The sequence below is a fragment of the Anopheles moucheti genome, chromosome 3 (assembly GCF_943734755.1).
Source record: "Anopheles moucheti chromosome 3, idAnoMoucSN_F20_07, whole genome shotgun sequence".
NCBI lineage: Eukaryota > Metazoa > Arthropoda > Insecta > Diptera > Culicidae > Anopheles > Anopheles moucheti.
The window spans coordinates 51,145,465-51,163,757 of NC_069141.1; the positions used below are offsets into that span (position 1 = coordinate 51,145,465).

The 18,293-nt window shown below is 42.1% G+C and overlaps 1 protein-coding gene across 2 annotated transcripts; it reads left to right on the forward strand.

Annotated features, from left to right (window-relative positions):
* Positions 1–5,307: 5,307 nt before the first annotated feature.
* Positions 5,308–18,016, forward strand: LOC128304102 (D-aspartate oxidase). Of its 2 annotated transcripts, none has more exons than XM_053041236.1 (5): positions 5,308–5,459; positions 8,632–8,955; positions 16,977–17,100; positions 17,183–17,328; positions 17,440–18,016. In XM_053041236.1, the coding sequence occupies exons 2-5, from the start codon at positions 8,768–8,770 to the stop codon at positions 17,984–17,986; spliced, it is 1,005 nt and encodes a 334-aa protein (XP_052897196.1). In that variant the 5' UTR covers positions 5,308–5,459; positions 8,632–8,767; the 3' UTR covers positions 17,987–18,016. The 2 variants fall into 2 exon arrangements, with proteins under 2 accessions (XP_052897196.1, XP_052897197.1); XM_053041237.1 differs by having other exon boundaries at positions 8,638–8,955.
* The last annotated feature ends 277 nt before the right edge of the window (positions 18,017–18,293 follow it).

The following is an 18,293-nucleotide window of genomic DNA, read 5'->3' on the forward strand; positions in this document are numbered from 1 at the left end:
ACGATCAGTTCACGCGCCGTCAACTGAACTTCTGTGTGTGTGTTGCAACCTGCGTCCGTGTTTGGGGTTTTGTTCACAATGAGAAATTTGTTTTTCCTTTCGGTTTAAGTTTGCCAAAGCACAACAGCCCCGGAACTTGCCGGGGTTGTTTTTACGCGTTGATGAGGGAATTTGTTTTCAGCGAAGTATGTTGCATTAGGATAATTAAAAGAGTGTACAATTGTTCCACTGTGCCAGGCTGGAATTGAAAGGATGCGGAAAAAAAAACCGGGTAATGTATGTGAGTCCGAAATGTGTTGTCCTTTTTAGCAGCGAAAGAAAGAGTTAGGGACAATGTTACCCAATGGCTATTGTTCCTGCACGAGTAAGTATGTTCTTTAATGGCTGCAGCGGAAAGTTCTCCAGTGGACTGGAATGGAATGGTTTGTTATCCGATTTACAGGACGAGTTCTCGATGGTATTTTTCCACTGTTCAGGTTCAGGTTGATTGCCTGCAGGAGGCCAAATTACGGTGTAGGGGAAACTTATTCACTCAAAACAACTAGTCGCACCGGTCGAGACTGGAACTATTCAAAGCATTTATAGTTTCAGTAGTTCTCGCATACACCAGCTAGACGTGAGCTTTGCTTAAAGTTGACGAAAATTTTTTAGCCGACCTCTCTTAGGTCGTATATGGAGGCACCGCTACAATGTGTTGATTACCGTGCAACAAATTAAATTCGACAGGCTTCATTGGCCATTAGGAAGACATGCTGGCTAACATAGGCTATAAAGGATCGTTTTATATCAGGCGAATAATGAACAGAGCAGGACTCAAACTGTAATGATGCATTAATGTAGTTGATAGAAGATGGCAATCGACGTTTTAAAGAACTTCTGCCGCTCTCAATGAAAAACAAACGGTTGTAGCGTCTAAATAATAAATAAGTAACTGTTTGATGTTAAATAATGTTTCCTACACCACAGTGCGTTTCGGGGAACTTTTAAAGTTTGGTTGATATTGGAAGCTACCACAATCCTTTCCTTATTGTGACTATTGGTGTGGCAGAAACTTGCTTAGGCCCTGACCTGACAAATGCCAATGCAATCTCATTCAGTAGAGCAGGTCACCCGATCGATCAGGCGTAACTATGTCATCTCAAACATAACGTTAAGGTGCGTATCGTACATTCAAGATCTTGGAATCACGCGTTCCACGATTACGCTGAAACTTTTATTGCCAGAGGAAACCAGGTACTCAGCCGTTTGATGAGGATATGTAGAGAATCAAACATGAGTATCATGTGCCTGAAAACTGGTGTAGAGCAGTTCATTTATTTTGTATAAACTTGAGCGAACTGGTTCGTTCGATGTGAAGAACTGTTCGAACGGAATAGATCTTTCGTTCGCTTGTCTCTCATTATTTATCTCGTTCATATAGTTCGCTCAACATACATTCGATTGGAAGTTAGCTAATCCTAGGATTGATTCCGTTTAATCTGCGTTTTATGTCGTTCAACTTACGTGACCAGCGAATCAACTTCAGTCAACTTGCTTTTCAGCTCGTTTAGTTACTTTTACATTTAAAGCATAGCTCAACCGACCTGTCTATATAGATACTTCTACTTGGGGAATATTCGCGAACTGAAGTAACATAATTTGACGAACGAGGTTCGTTCTACTACTTAAAAGAACTGATCGAAACGTGCAAGTTTGATTCTTTTGACCAAACTGTACTAAAAACTGTCTATTGGGCCATTGTGAGCTCGATTTCACAGAACGGGTGTTCAGTTTGTTATCCCTTTTCGGTCCGTGCCATCAATCGCCTGGAAAGTGATCACCTCCAACGGTATCTTTAGCTTGGTCTTCAACCGTTGATCACGGGACGTGATAATATGCAATGCACCTTCCTTTTCCGGTTGATTCATTGTGAACTTGACGTTCTTCGCATCTGTTTTGTTTTGCCGAATACGATTCTACGGTCGAGTTTTTATTTTCATTGTAAGTGTAATAGGGCCAATAATGGGGAATGCAATTCTTTGATCCGTAAATTATGTAGTCCTGGCTCCATATGACTTGAATTTGTCTAAATCTATGTTTAAACGAAGCCTTCGTTTCCGTTCTGTATTAGGTAATAAATATTATCGTAGTTACAGTAGTACCGTGGTGATTGTTAAGTAATAGCTTAACCACCTGTGTTCAAAAGTGTTTCGTCTTATCTTTCTCTTGTGCTCGCGATCACAGTGAAACACAGTGAATCGAGAGCATGCAAAGAAAAATGACTCGTTACACCATAGGTGAATTACACTGGAATGACAATAGCACCCTGCCACCATACAGATCACGTTGTTTTCAGCTAGGCCTCGAAACATTAACACCGCAGTAAAAATGCACAAGCCCTTTTCGTAATTTTGAGTGGAACCATCAATGCTCCTAACATATTAGGCAGGCTTTCAATATGTAGACACAGATGGGCTTCCAGGACACGACCATCTATAAGGCTCTAAGGTTTAAAAACATGCGAAACGGTGCCCATGACCCTATAAATGCTATGTCAAGAGAATTTAACAGCGCATACAATATCTTTGACTTTAACGAAGCAATCTCGTCCTTCAGGGAGCGATTACGTTCCGATTGTGTAGGTCTAATGTGACGTTAACTCATAAGCACACTTTACTTTACTTGTTAAGCCAATGTACGACGGACAAGTTTGATCATTAAATAAATAAATAAATTACGAAACAACTTATTTTTGAGATATTTGTCGACTGTCGAAATTTGTGTCCAAGAGATATAAATGAAAATAAAATAACATAATTCATATTATTCTTTCTTAAATGGTGCGACCCGGAGGTGTACTGATTGAATATCCAGCTACGGGTGTAGATAAAGTCAAAAGAAAGGCAAGAATGGCAGGCCTAGTCCTCTTGAGGTTGTCGTGCCGATAAGGAACGATTCTTTGAATAAATGACTGACAGACAGTGACTAGAGATATTAGTTCTCCGCACGATCGATACTGGGACAGCCCAACTATTGAGTGGTACGTACACAAATCCTCATCCAGACCGTTTCTCCATGAGCCATTAGGAAGTTATTGTACCAAAAAACAAAAATATGGGAGAGCTAATATATTTGAACGTAGAACGTTCTGATTTCAACTTTACCGACAGTCATCGTAAAGGAATTTATATTTTCTAATATGATCCAAACTAATCGATCCCAGTGGGAATACATCGGCATAGACTATTGTGAGTTGTTGAAATCGATAAAACCAACACTTAAAAATGCCTCCGAAATTCATCAATGAGATTAATGGGGATTAGATGGGAGATTCCACCCCATCTATCCCATTTCATAATCAGAATATCCTTTCATTAGAAAATCCGTTCCTTTCGATGACACATGGTCTGACAGATGAACAGTTCCAGCCGCATGAGGAAATCGTTTGAGAATTTCTTTCGAAAAGGACGAAGTCATTTTTTTCGAGAATGTACAGAAAGTCACCTTAAAATCATAAATATCGATGAGTCTCTCATTGGGAACGGAAGCCTATTTTTTCACTCTGGTTAGTGATGTAAGTGTTTCTGCTAGTAGTTGTCACTTCTTTGACAAACGAACGTCATTAATCGGTCGGGCACAGTGGGCACAGTTTAAAAACAACATCAAGGTGCTGCTATTGATTTGTGCGACACGTCTCGTGTAACACCAAATGTGATGACAGGTTACTATCCCTTTTTTTCTCCGCTCTTATGCGGATCGTTTTTTTGCGAATCTAAAATTAAATCACGCTCCGACCAGAAAACTTTTTCTAAAGCAGTAGCTATTCATTACGATATCGGATTTTTGCATCGGATCAACGTAATGGAGGGAAAGATGGGTTTACACGTGCCTCTGATTCGCTTCTTAAAGTTCATTGCCCATCGAATATGTTTGAAAACGTTTGTAATTGAAGCTCGTAAAGCTTCCGACTCGTTCCGATTCCGCTTTCCGAACGTAGCGACAGAGGGGCAAAGCAATAATAGGAATACCGATTATTTATCCATCATTGAACAAGCATTGCAATAAACAAGCACCAAAACCGGCCGCTAGAATCGAAACCGGCCCTTCCACCGTGCTCCAAGAGGTGGGAAAGGAAAATGGTAAATCAATCAACGGTGTTGTTACTGTCGCGTACTTGCTTCATTCGGTGCTTTTTCGCGCGTTTCTATATAGGTGCTCTCAGCCCCAACTGTCTAACGTTGTACCCATCCGGTCGTTTTGTCAATAACCATCATTTCCGGACGAACGGCAGGGAAGGATGGGAGGGAGCGTACGATCTCCATATGCAGCGAAGGGTGGGCGACTGGCGCTGTGGTGGAACTACAGGAAAATGCTATTTGGTTGATTTGTTTGGTTTTGAAGCTGACACACATTTTGCACACCGAAGGCCACCTGATTTCGTTGTGAGGGCGCGATCACACCGAGTGGGATGGCACTGCAGCTCGTTTCAAATTCGATTCTCCCATGTTTTGTATGTCGATTGGAATGGATCAACGGCGGTGACCGGTGAAAGAAAAATGAAACGGTGTTGTCCGGATGGCAAATCTGCAAACTGCTTCCGAATACCGGTGGGCAATCACACGAGCAAAATGGAGTTTCGAAGAAAACATAATTTGATCTCAACCTCCCACCGATTGCCACCGAACTGCAATGGGAAGTTGCTAGAGTTTTGGAGGAAAATGAAGCATTTGTGAGGCCGTGTCCGTTGCCAATCGGCAGCAAACATGTTGTGATTGCTGACTATAGAAAATTAACGGACAAAATTCAAAAATTTGAGGAAAATCGCCTCGAAGTTTTCGAAAATAAATAACAACAAAGGAAAACTCATAATCGGCACATCGATTCGACACACTACAACCAATCAAACGGTGATTAGATAACGATTTGTCGTACAGTAACTCATTCTACCAACCTAAAGCCAGCTGTTTTTGGTGGGACTGTTGTGTCTCTGCGAATGATTACATAAAACAATAACAACTGCAAGCGAAACACCATCCCCAGCTGTGTTCGGTTTGCGTCTTTATTAACGCGAAACTGAGATTCTACTCAGCCTTGGATGAGTGTCTGCGGCTTGGTGTCTACAGACTTTGTTTACGGCACAACTCGACCGCTTCCCGATTGTGTGCACCTTATCGCAATCAAACGCACGAAGCCCTATCTATTTCACCCATACCAGTGTGGAACACTGTACACGTAGGTCATCGAATCTACGGTAGATTGAAATTTTGGTCCAGCTGCTCCGATTGCATGCAATCCTTCAGTTCCACCAAACGACGGTTTGTGCTCGGATCGATCGCGCAAGGTGTCCGCCGTAGTTGCAGCATCCGCAGTAAACGGTAGCCATTGTAATTCTCTCACAGGGTGCTAAGTGTGTGGTGTGGTGGTGGTGAGTTGCAGTCGCCGTCAGCGGGAAGAACGTAAGTAGGGGCCCATTCCCTCAGGTGGGTAAATAAAAATAATTCAGGACGGTCCCGACAAAGATCTTTGCGACCGTGCCTGCCAGTCCGTGCTAGTGTGCGTATATGTTCGCTACAAATGATGCGTACGTGAGAGTAAATGTGCGAAATCGCTCTCTGGTGAGCATGGGCATTTCAGACGAGCATCATGGGTAAGAACGTTGCATGTTGCTGGCCCTGGGTTTGCCGGTGATTACGCAAGAGATGGAACCTGTTTGGGTGGATTCTAATAACAGAAATATCACGAGAAGTAATAGAACAGCACAAATTGCACAAAAAGAAACTCTCCCACACAGAGAAACAAACACACACACACACAAACGAGTCCTTACTCACTTCAACCAGCTGTTGATTTCAATGGCAAGGCCATATGATTCATATCGTCGTTGTGCCGCGTGTGTGTGCTTAATGTATTGCAAGCACTATTTCTCGAATTGTGCTTAGCAAATGAATGAATCCCTTGTTGTTAGATTTATGTAATAAAAAAATCTCTCCAATTCTATTTATATTCCTCAAAACCAATAAAGCAATCTTGCTGAAGGAGAAGCGGCCATCTTCGTGCGTCCTATCAGGCACAATAAAATGTGCCATATAGTTAGAAAACAAGTCAAAAAAAGCACGCCCGGTTCGCCAACGAATGGTAGCGTGCATGCTAGGGGTATGTGTTGACACCGTGTATGAATTGTATTACGGAACAACTGTTGTAAAGTATGCCCGGTGGCCTTTATAGATGGAATCGTGCCAAACAGAAAAGATAACAAAGAGTTCAAGCATTTGTTATTATTATTAGTTTAATCTGATTTTTTCAAAAAGTGGACGTAAAACTGTTTGCTTGACACTAGGCAGCCGCAGAATGTGTCATTATAGTGTTTTATTTCTGTATTTGCTTTGCCATTACTTATTTGTCACAAGCTACCAGGTCTTCAAATACGAATTCGCTGCTTTTATCATAAATTTTAAAAGCTTTTTGTTTAAAAATAGTTAAACGTTTACTGTTCAAACTAATTGTCATCGTCGACATTTTAGTCATCATTCAAACCATTTATGAATACCTTGGCAACATTGTGCCATTTTTTAACGTATTCGTATGAATTAACGCGCTGCTCGGCAAGTACGTAAGCAAGTGAGTGTTTATCTGAAAGTGCCAAGTCTGGCGAGTAAATGGGGTGAGTCATCGACTCCCAGTTGAACGATTAAACTTATTCCTGGGGGATCTTGTGTCCTTTCCATACTGGGGATTACTGTGTACCGGGATTCGTACTCTGGGCGTTTCTGGCGCATTGCGCGGTTTAACCCAATCATTTGTTGTTGGTAGTATATACCGTCAACCTTTTAACTACATTATAATAGCGAGTACCGAATTCTATCAAGTCGACCAGAAGTTCTACGTTTTTAAAGCTTTTTTGGGGCTCGGTCGTTCTCTTCGATTCTAGCATTAAAACCACTACATCAGAACTTTTGAAACCATTTCCGGTACTGTATTTTACTTAAGGGATGTTTACCCTAACCTTCCACAAGCATTAGATGTGCTTTAATTCTGGCAAGAAACCCCCGTCACATCATTAAGTACACAAAACTTAATCTCGTGGTAAATTTGACGTACTATTAATTCAAGCTTGTTCACAGATGACATTAAAAATTATAACACTTTTTTATGTCATATGTATAACGCTACTGTCATTTATGACTGAAATGCTGGTCTTGAGTTATGAAACACCTAGCAATTATGAAGGTCAGTAATCGTTCTAGAGTATGAAAAGTACGGTCTGGTTGTACAAAAAAGGTAAATTTTTAAGAAAGCAATGTTTTTCAACTACAAATTTATGTAATTACTCTTTCGGACGCTAGAGACCAGGTGTAGTGTTGTATCCGCTCTTCGGCGGATACCAAATATTTATTTTCTTCTTATTTTTATTAAATTTTATATCATGATACGCAAGATTTTATAATTTTGCTATAAATTGTAAAATTGACAACGTTTTGAAACGAAACCCAGGTTTTTGGACACAACTTTTTTATTCTTTATCGCCAAACAATCTTAAGAAGTCAAAGCCTGCCATTTCTGGCTTTCTATGACTTTATCTGTCCGTAGCAGGATAGTTCGTAGCCTGCGTACGGAAAAGGTAGATTAGCCCAGATGGGATTTTTTACCGGTCCCTGTCGCGTAAAGTCCAGCGCCGTTACCAATACACCACCGGGCCGCCCCTATTTTTGGATTTTATGTTTGGATAAATCCTTATCGAAAGGGTTTTTATTAGACAAAATAAAGTTGTTTAGGAAAAAAATGCAAAACAGGGATGACAGAAAACATCTGTCAGTATAAAATGTAAAACCTCAAACTGTCATCAGTTTGATCAAACTGTTTTACACTTAACTAAAATCCCATAATCGTGTTTCAATTGTTGAGTCTTTTCGACGATACTTCGCTTTTTGGGTTTGTGCCTGGGTTGTGTGGAGTTAATGATACAGTAGACACGCGAAAGATATTCTTTGTGCCTTTCCTTAGAGCTTGCTCTACCTCCTTTATGTTGGAATTTGCCTTTAAGCTAGATAGATAATATTAGGACACAAGGTCTGTGACAGCATGTTAGCAGTGACCTTAATCATGCAACTAACTGTGTTACTAATCGCGTTCTCAACTACATCCATTCATCCTTCGAGAGATTTCCTCAATTCTTATGCAAATGTTAGTGAATTTAAAAGCACATATTGAACACGTATAAAATTGAGCACGAATGTTTCTCAATTTCACAATCCTGCACAGTTACTGTTTTATGATTGCGCTCCCATAGAGAAATGGTCCGTACCTCGCTACATTTATTGGCACATAATATTTAGGAAATCGACCTTGTTCCATCACATTGCCGGCATATGTTTCGATCGGTCGTTCGGTTGCCGTTGCCTCCGCCATTCTATTGGAATCTATAATAAAATCAGTAAGAATTTAGGCTACGGGTTGGACGGAAAACAGGGCATCAAGATAGCAAAATCACCCGACACCACTCAACCACCCCGGGTACCGGGCGATGCAGTATAACTGTATCAGCCGACCACAAATCGATAGAAAACTATTCCACACCGACCTTTTTGCCTTTCGCCGCTGCCGTATCTCTTTTCCTCATCGTCGGTTGTTTAATTTAATTTTTTTGTCCGTAAGTTGCAGGGGAAGCTTTCGTCAAGCTTTACACTACCAACCATAGACTCGGATTTGTGGCGCAATCGGTGAAACGGTGCGGTGTTGTCCTGCTGGAAAAAAAAACTCTACACAGGGACAAAGAAAATCCTTATCGACAATGAATATATGCGTCGTTGGAGCGGGTGTCGTCGGTTTGACGACCGCGCTGGAGCTACAGCGTGAGATGCGGAACGCCAATGTCACCATTCTAGCCGATCGGTTTGAGCAGGACACATGCAGCGACGTTGCGGCTGGCCTATTTCGCCCCGGAACTAGCTTTTCCGGTCCGACGGAGGAAATCACCAGGTAAACAGCTAGCAGTGTGGTAGTAGTGTGGTGTAACAAAGTGATGGGCGTAATGGGACAGCGGAATTAGGGTGGGGAGGGGAGAGGGGAGATAGGAAACGTTGAACCCATTTTCACACTCGCCAGGTCGACGGTTCACTACTATTCCCGCCGATGTTTACAGTGATGGAATATTGAACAGAAGTGTTTTATTTTTTATTCTATCTCGGTATAATTACCTTTAAGAATTAAATGAATGTATCAATCTCTTAACTTAAATTAGTAAATGGGTGAAATATTGTTAAACTTTCCTATAAAATAAGCAAAGCTTGTTCTGCACGAACCTCCCTCACTGTACGTCCACGCAACAACGACAGTGCCAACAGGCGGACAACAGTGGACCTCGCTGCTATCATCATTTTTCATTTTCATCAACGTCAAAGTCGTCCTCCGTTGCGTGAGAAGCAATTTAATTTTTCATCCAGCAACACCATCCCACACTGACGCATGTTTAGGCGAAAAGAAGATTAATATCCTACGGAAGGTATCTTGAGAACGAGAGGGTTACTTTTGTGGCGATGACCACACGGCAGTCGTCGCAAACCGTGACCGACCCTACCTTATTTGAATTACCAACTGCTTGCACTGTTCCATCGAATTGACAGGAAGGAAAGGCGAGTAATTTGAATTTTCGGGACCAAATGTCAATTTTAGCAATTAGATTTATTCCATAACTAAGTTACAAAGTACTCATTTGATAATTGCGTTCTAGAAAGGATTGATTTGTGACTATTTCGCTATGAAGATACTAATTGACTCGTTTGTTCCCGGTTTGCCACAAACCCAGCTGTTGGGAACAGTCGGTATCGATGGTTGGTGTTGGTCCCGCCGCTGCACTGTACGGTTTGTGCAGTGATTCGCTCCATTAGACACCTGTCGAACGGAAGAACGACGGAAGGTTCTTCCTGCTTGGCTCGGGGTCAAGTCGAGCGGAATCGAACATACCTCCGACAGACGGTCACGATCGATAGGATTTCGTTGCCAACGGGTGTTGTGCCTCTCTTTAATGTTTGCTGCACCTGGTGAAACACCCCGCCAGGCACGTCCCGGGTCGGTTAAGGGTGGTCGCCAAAAGAGGACTCCCCTTCATGTTCCCCCTTTCCCGTTGTTAAAAAACGTTCCCATCCCTCGCGTTCTCGGTTGAATTACGTAATTTACACGCAAAATGATTCACGAGAGATGTGCACGGGGAGAAGTTTGTTTGCGAAGCACGAGAGAGACAAAGAGAGGGGCTGTTGTGACCGGAGCTCACAGCACACAGCGGCCGTATTTGAGGTTTTCCCTTTCCAAGTGGTCATTCTTCCGTGGTTCGCATAGTTTATGCTTCGATGTTCTTTTCTGCGCCAACTTTCCTAAACCACCCTTGTGCACGGCTGGCATGGGAGGAATCTATTTTTAGCGTGAAGTGTATGCTGCCGTCGCTCCGAACCGTACGGCGCACCGGCCAACCGTCGTCAGATATTGAAACCATATTTACTACACCAAGCCCATAAACCACACACGTTTTAAGCAAAGCGAAGGAGAATGAACGTTGGGTTGGGACGGTACGGCACAACACGTGGGTTAGAGAGAGTTTGAAATTAGGATTCCATCGCGTTATGCAGCGGATTAGCAAAACAACGCTCCGACGTCTAACGGTGGGGGTGTTCGTGTTGGCAACAATTTCCGCCTCACATGCCATTTCATTTGGTCGACTAATTATTTACATTATTGTATCGTAGAGATGGGCCACTTGTCTATTTAGACATTGTTCAGTCGTCACACGGTGTAGTGCTGCATTGCATTTACATTTGTAGGTGTCGCGGCTGTTAGTAGACTGGTGTGCAGTACATCTATTTGTCACTATCAATTCGTAGGAATGAATCGGAATGTGATGAAAATATTAAATAGCTACTGCAGAGGTATGTCATGCATCTTTTTCTCTAGACGGTGAAGAGAAGTCATTGAAAATCGTTCTTTTCTATTGGGTGTATAAATAAATTTGACGTATTTTATAAACAAATGTTGCCATCAGTAGCAATCAAGGCAGAAATAATAAATATTAAGTGCGTTATGCGAAATTTGAATATTTACTACGTTTAATTTTTATAGAATGTACCAAGTTTTAGATGTACCTAAGTTACACATAATTTTCTAGAAGCGTTCATCCCATAGTATGATGAAAAATACCGCTATTGTGTATAGTTTACCTCTGATAACTTTTGGGACAGAATCGGTTAAAGAATCGATGTATTTTGAGATATATTTGAAGGCGGAGAATAATTAAAGTTTTTTGGTCTGTGAGAATTTCTGTCACGCTAAAAAAAAATCTTCAACAAGGAGACGGGCTAGTTTGTTTACGTTTTAACCTAGCACTAGTGGATGTCATCGATGACTCGGGGGTGGAAACTTCGTGCATCATTTTCTATAAGTCCAGCTAAATCTTGGCATACGCTGATGACATAAACATCATATGTTTACGGCTCTCTTAAGTAGTGGATGTGTACCAAAAGATTGAGCAGGCGGCAGAAAACCTCAGATTGGAAACCATCAAGACAAAAATCAAATTGATAGAGGTACCATCAGAGGCCCTGTTCACATTCCCTGGCAGCGGTGTCGTGCAGATACGTGGGCGCACCTTTGAATTCGTTCATAATTGCACCTATCTTAGGGCAAAGGTCAGTACCGACAACGACATTGATGTTTAGATACGCACTAGGTTAATGACTGCCAACCGGACCTTCTACAGTCTGAGGAAACTGCTGTACTCAATCTGGGACTGTATGTATGAGCTCTCATATAGCTCCACTTCCCACATACGCCTCTGAGACGTGGATATGAAAGGAAAATGGAGAAGCTAATACAACGACAAACTCACTGTCGTACAGCGGATTAGGCTCATCGGGCTCCGATGGGTTGGTCACGTCATAAGAATGACACCGGGCGACCCAGCCCAGTCCTTTTAAGTCATCCACATGGACGTCAGAGGAGGTGTGGTAGGCTCAAATTAAGATGGAGTGATAGCGTTGATGCTTCGGTCAGAAAGGCAGACATAATAAATTAAATGACGACGGACCTTAGTCATAAACGGTTTGGAGGACTTTTTAAAAGAAAACTTGAAGGCCCAGAAGTTAACATCGAGCAGAGTAATGTAAAGGAGTAAGGGAGTAAGGGCAAATTGATCGTTGCACTTGATCGCCCATGAAGTCGTCTGTAGACCATTCAATCCACTAAGATTGATCAGTTTGGGCTCCAAGAAGCACAGGCATATTGCAAGGTAGAGCAAACATAAGATCAATACAAATTATTGAAATACACAGAATCGGAGAGCTCTGCAGTAGAAATCTTGCCAAAGAGACCTAAACTTTTCATTGTTTTCTCATATATCTCATTGATAGGTGAGTTGAACGAAAGCATAGTGTCTACGCCACTATCACGATGCCACGATCAAAGACTAAAAATATACAATTCAAGGCATATATGTTGAGGGAGTAGTTAAAATGTATCGGCAAGCGAGACGACCAGGGGAGGGACATAACTGGTAGAGGATGTAAAAGGAGCACCATAAGGAAAATACATGAAGGTGATTTTCAAGACTGTCTCAAACTGAATGGGAGAAAATAGGAGAGAAAATTAGCGAAGATCATGCAGGTTAGATTAAACTTTGCTTCAACTTCAACTACGAAGATATCAGAAGTACGTCGTTATACTGAGGATTTTCTAGTGTTCAAACTATCTATAGACAGCGTTACAGCCTAATGATAAATTTGAAGTTAAATTAAAGGATTGTAATAATACCCAGTATCCCAGCCGACTAGAAAGGCAATGACCAATCATTTTTTAGAGATGGTTAAGAATTTCAGGAACATTTCGTAATATTTCACATCAATTACTGACCAAATTATTCACCACAGCTGATATATCTTGAACTAAAAGTAATCCAGGATGTTTGTGATTTTTAATACGCCGGCCAATGTTTAAAGAGCGTCTCCATTTCCTCACTACTGATTACAACTAAACGGGAAAAAATGTAGATCACTCTCTTCGGACAATAATTGCAATTGAAATATTTCATAATTAAAGTGTACAGACAATACCGGATTCTTCGCTCTATAGTCTTTTCTTTGACCTAGAACAACTTAACTTACTTACCGGCAGACCCAATAATAAGAAATAATAAGAAACACAAATCGGTGGCTCGTTATGTATTCGAATTGAATTATAGACTTGAACTCGTCGATTCTTCATCGTAGACTAAACTGTGTACCGCTCATTTGTTATATTATTTTTAACTCCCATCCCCAATGGTTCACAATGTGAAACCTTTAAACGTGTAAAAAGTGAACTGTTGATAGCAAATTCCGCAACGTAACATACCCTCGGTAGGTCAGATGTTTCGCAACCAGCTGTTGTATTTCCTTCGTTTACTTCTGTTCGCGTATTTTTTTTTCTTACGTTTGCTACATATTGCTTCCGTCCAACCAACGGCAAACGAGCTGATACTAATCACCGTGCTGGCATTGATTTCTACCGTGCGTAAAGCGAAAGGACGGGGGGAAAAACCAAAGAATCGATAGACATCGAAATACAGTATCACACCATCGCCACACACCAGTGTTGTCACTTTTGCTTTTTCCTTCCCATTGGCCTTTTCCCGTTTTTTTTCTTCCTCCTTGTCCGAAGGAATGATGCCGAGCGAAGAGAAGCCCTTGAGCGAAACCATTTGGTGACATGAAATATATGAAAACCCGGGGTTCTCTAATGGGATAGTCGCCGGGCAGATGAACACTGTTATATTCAGGCTACACGGTCACAATCCAAAGGTGGTTGTGCTGGTGCAGGAATGGAGTACGTCCTTGTACTTCTGTGATTTGTTTTTTTTTTGTATTATTTGTAACGATCCCATTACGGAAATGGAGACGCCTGGTGGCGGATAATTTTTTAATCGATTACTTTCCGAGTTAGGATTCTTTTCTTATGCCATGTGTTCACCGTAGTGGACGTGTAAATGACTTTGTCTTTCGATAAAGAATAAAGAATACAACAAACATCCAATTAACGCATTAAAATAGTTCTGATTTAAGTACAGCAGCGATCAGTTCAGTTTGATAGAATTAGACCAATTATGGGAGTGGAACTAGGTTAAAGAAATGACCATCGAAACTTACTCTGCTCATAAACCATCGACACATGTTGCATCAATTTCTTCAACAACGAAACAATTCACCCTCAAACAAGTTTGTGGGGGATTAATTTACTGCTGGCGAAGTTCTTGAGCGTCAATTAAGAAATACCCGGAAGTTGCAGCAGTGAGTGGTGCTTTGACCTGCGAGAATGGAGTCTTCCTCCTCGCAATGGAATGGAATAGCGGGTCACTAACGTGATGATTTTCGTAATGTGCTTCAGTCATGCGATTCGAGCCGACAGCGCCGACAGTGCAGTGAAATCTATTGTGTTAAATTGCTAACCTACAACGCACCAATTTGACCGCTCGGTGGGCCCTTCCGTCCGGTAGCGGTGCTTTGACCTACCGATTCGCGTGCACGTAGTGTGTGTCAAACTGTCCCAAGTGCATTAGCGGCGAGCGGAATGTAGTTCGCGTAAATATTTACATACAAAGGACACGATGGCGGGAGGCCCACGACTGGGGCTTGCCTGGCCGAAGCAATCGATCGCAATGGGGGCTGGACAAATTATGGGCACACAACGCGGTGCACAACCCGCAACGGGTAAATTACTACACCAGTGAAACAGAAATAGAACGTGCGGATTCGAAGAAGGAACATTTCAAGGGTCAAACAGGCATCCGTACTGTGTATGATATAATACTCTTAATGGCCGCTGAGTGTGCATTTTTTTGCCCGTATAGAGTGTGTAAAAAAAAGAACAGCAAAGAACAATCCATCATGCTCGGCCCGGTACAGTCACCAGCAAAAAAAAAGAGTAACCGGGCCGTATGGAAGAAAATTCCTTTTTAAAAGCTCTGCACTTATGAGAATCATTCTATTTGCACATGTTCAACTTCTTCTGGGTCCATTTGACAGGTAAACAAAATTTGAAATTAAATTGAAATCTGCAAAAAGAGATCATTTAACGGAAAAATCTCTGCAGAAAGTCGGGAAAGTACCGTGTTGAGTTCACTGAAAGGAGGGATTCGGAAAGCATGGAATTCAGAAATTTATTCTGATGAACCAGATGTATAGAAGGGATGCTGATCCACCAGGAAGAGGACGAATGTGTATCACGGATCACCGACAGGACCATAAAATCACACGAGAGATCAAGAAAAATCATTCATTATCGTCCTAGTACTAAAAGAGAAGCTGAGCCTATCGATTTCGGATTATCCGAGAACGCATCGCTAAGCAAAGGTAGAAGAGCCCTTTCGTTCGGAAGTGTGGTTCCAATTCTTCAAAACCCAGTTAAGGAAAACGCTGGAGTTCTGCAACCATGTTGTAGGGTCGTGAGAATCCAAATTGGAGCTTTTCAACAACACGTCGAACTGATGAAGTACTATAGGATAGACATCTCCAGTAATGTAATCCCAGTCAGTGGGATCATGACAGCAGTCGAGTACATTCATATTCTATATGAAAATTCGTAGAAGACATTGAAAATGAAGTTTTAAGCCAAGCGAAGCATTACTTCCCAAGCATATGGTAAAGAAAACTCTCGCTTTTTCCGATCAAACTCACAGATTTGCAACTCTAGAGCCCTGATTTAGATCCAATCGTGAGTTATTGAGCGATTCTCGATAATAAAGTGAAAAAATCGAACGCAACAAATAAACAAATTTATCACACGACGTCGGAGAAGGCTTGGAACGGACCGGATCCCTGGATTTCCCGAATTGGAAATTGATCATTCCCAACGAAAATAGTTTCACTTTTGAAGTTATCCAAAATGTCACCTATCTTGGATTAAAGCACTGACAACAACATTGATTTACATCACCATTGATTGAGATACACGGGTGCTGGCTGCCAACGGGTCTTTCTACAGTCCAAGAAACACCTGTCGCGACCAACGAAGCTGGGGCTATATAGAACTTACATAGTTCCACTACTTACCTTGTGGACTTTGAGGGACTTTATCTAAAACTGACACCCTCTTAGCCGCGTTCGAGAGAAAGAGGCTCAGAAGGATTTTGGATTTGTGTGGAAGGACATTTGGATTTGTGTGGACAATTACGAGCTCTTTGAGTTGAACGGCGGCTAAGACTCGTCAGTCTCTATTGAGCTGGTCATGTCATGAAAATGACACCGGACGACTGAGTCCGTAAAGTCCTTTTAGGTCGTACACATGAACAGAACAGACAGAAATTGAGATGGACTGATGACTTCCGTTTGAAAGGCCGATCGAATCGTTAATCGATTGACTGATCACGGCTCTCGATTGTGAGCAGATTAGAACTCCTGCAGAAAGCTAAGACGGCGAAGCGGTTGTTTGCGCCAGAAAAAAGTAGTATAAAAGCCTAGTAGTAGTCCCGATATAAGCCCGATAAAGTATTATAAACATAGCATTTTTACTTAATTGATTAAAAACTTGCAGTCGGTGTAATAAATGAAACATTATGAGTAATGAACATAACAGTTCAAACTTTAATATGTTTTTCGGATAGGTTGTATCATAAAGCCGAGATCTTTTATAAACCTTTTACTTTTGTAAACAGTTGCAAATTCTTCGGAGTGTGATGTTCTTTTTTCGCCGCTCACTGTACATCACAACTTTCGAATCGAACTCCTTAAAGCTGCTATCCTGCCAGGCGTCGGGGTTAATGTTATAGCGCTTTCACGCCGGTTCGGTGCTTACACTCATTTGTTGCTTTCCGGAGTTTATGCGGTCGGACGTTATTGCTTGCGGCTTGAGGCTTGTTCTGTCATTTCCTGCCTTCCGGGAAAAACGCCGGGCCTGGGTGGGACCTTCTATATAATCGATGCTCTTCATTCCACAAGGGGGTGTATCCACTTTGCTACCTAACTCGTGTTCTATGCTCCACACAGGAAATGGATCTCCGACGCGTACAACCACTGGGATGAACTTCGCAAGACGGAACATTCTGCCCGTGCCGGTGTGTGCCAGTTGTCGGGTTACATTTTTTCCAGCCGTGATCCTGCCATTGTTAGGGTAAGCAATGTTACAGCCCGGTAGAGAGAGGTCTAACTAACGGCTGGCAGTTGCAAACTAATTGTTAATGTTTAATCCATAGAATCACTACATCGAAAAGGTCCTGCCCGTGTACCGTGCCGCGACCGAGCAGGAACTCCAAATATGTCCGGGCGAATGGAAGTATGGATCGTTTTTCACAACCATCCTTACCGAGTGCCGGCTGTTTCAACCGTGGGCGACAGAAAGGTAGGTCATTGATTGGTTCGAGTGGCATTGTTCGGAACGGAGCCATAGCGGCAGTACGCAAACAAGTGCGGCGAAAGCGATTATTAATGGGTTACCGTTTTCTTTCTACAGGTTTCTTGACAATGGCGGTCGGATTGTTACCGTCGCCTTGAACAACCTGCAGGAGTTGCGCGGCAAGTACGATGTGGTCGTGAACTGTACCGGGTTGGGGGCCAAGCGGCTGTGCAACGATTATAAATTGGTACCCATTCGCGGGCAGGTCATAAAGGTACGGGCGTCCTGGGTGAAGACGGCATTCTATGCGGACTATGATACGTACATTATACCGGGCTTTCAAGGCGTAACGCTCGGGGGATGCCGTAATTTCGATAGCTACAACACGGAGGTCTCCCGGCACGATTCTGCTGCGATTCGTGAGCGGTGCGAATCACTGTTACCGAGCCTGAAAGGAGCACCTGTTATACGGGAATCGGTCGGATTGAGACCGCATCGTGATCCGGTGCGCGTTGAAATTGAATTACTGCCTACATCAAACGGAAATCTACGCGTCGTACATAACTACGGCCATGGAGGATATGGGGTAACGACAGCACCAGGCACGGCAAAATACGCCGTTCAACTTGTAAAGGAAGCATTGCAAGCTAATAGCAAATTATAAGCATGTTAAGAGTAGCGTGAGTCGAAATATATTTCGCAAATGAAATCATTTTGTATGATCGAACTAAGGTCATATAGAAAAAGGAATAAACGATTGTTGTTCAACTTTGTATTTATTGGTCAATTGGTTGAAAAAGACGAATTATTATCTTTTGAATCGATTATTGTTAATAGTGTACATGAAGAAGAAGGTTATTAGAAATTTGGAAAATGGAAAATTTAGTTGATTTATTTCGTAAAAGTGATTGTGAAATTAATTTTGCTAGCCTGATAATTTGAATTTGCATTAACCGTCAATTTTCGCCTAT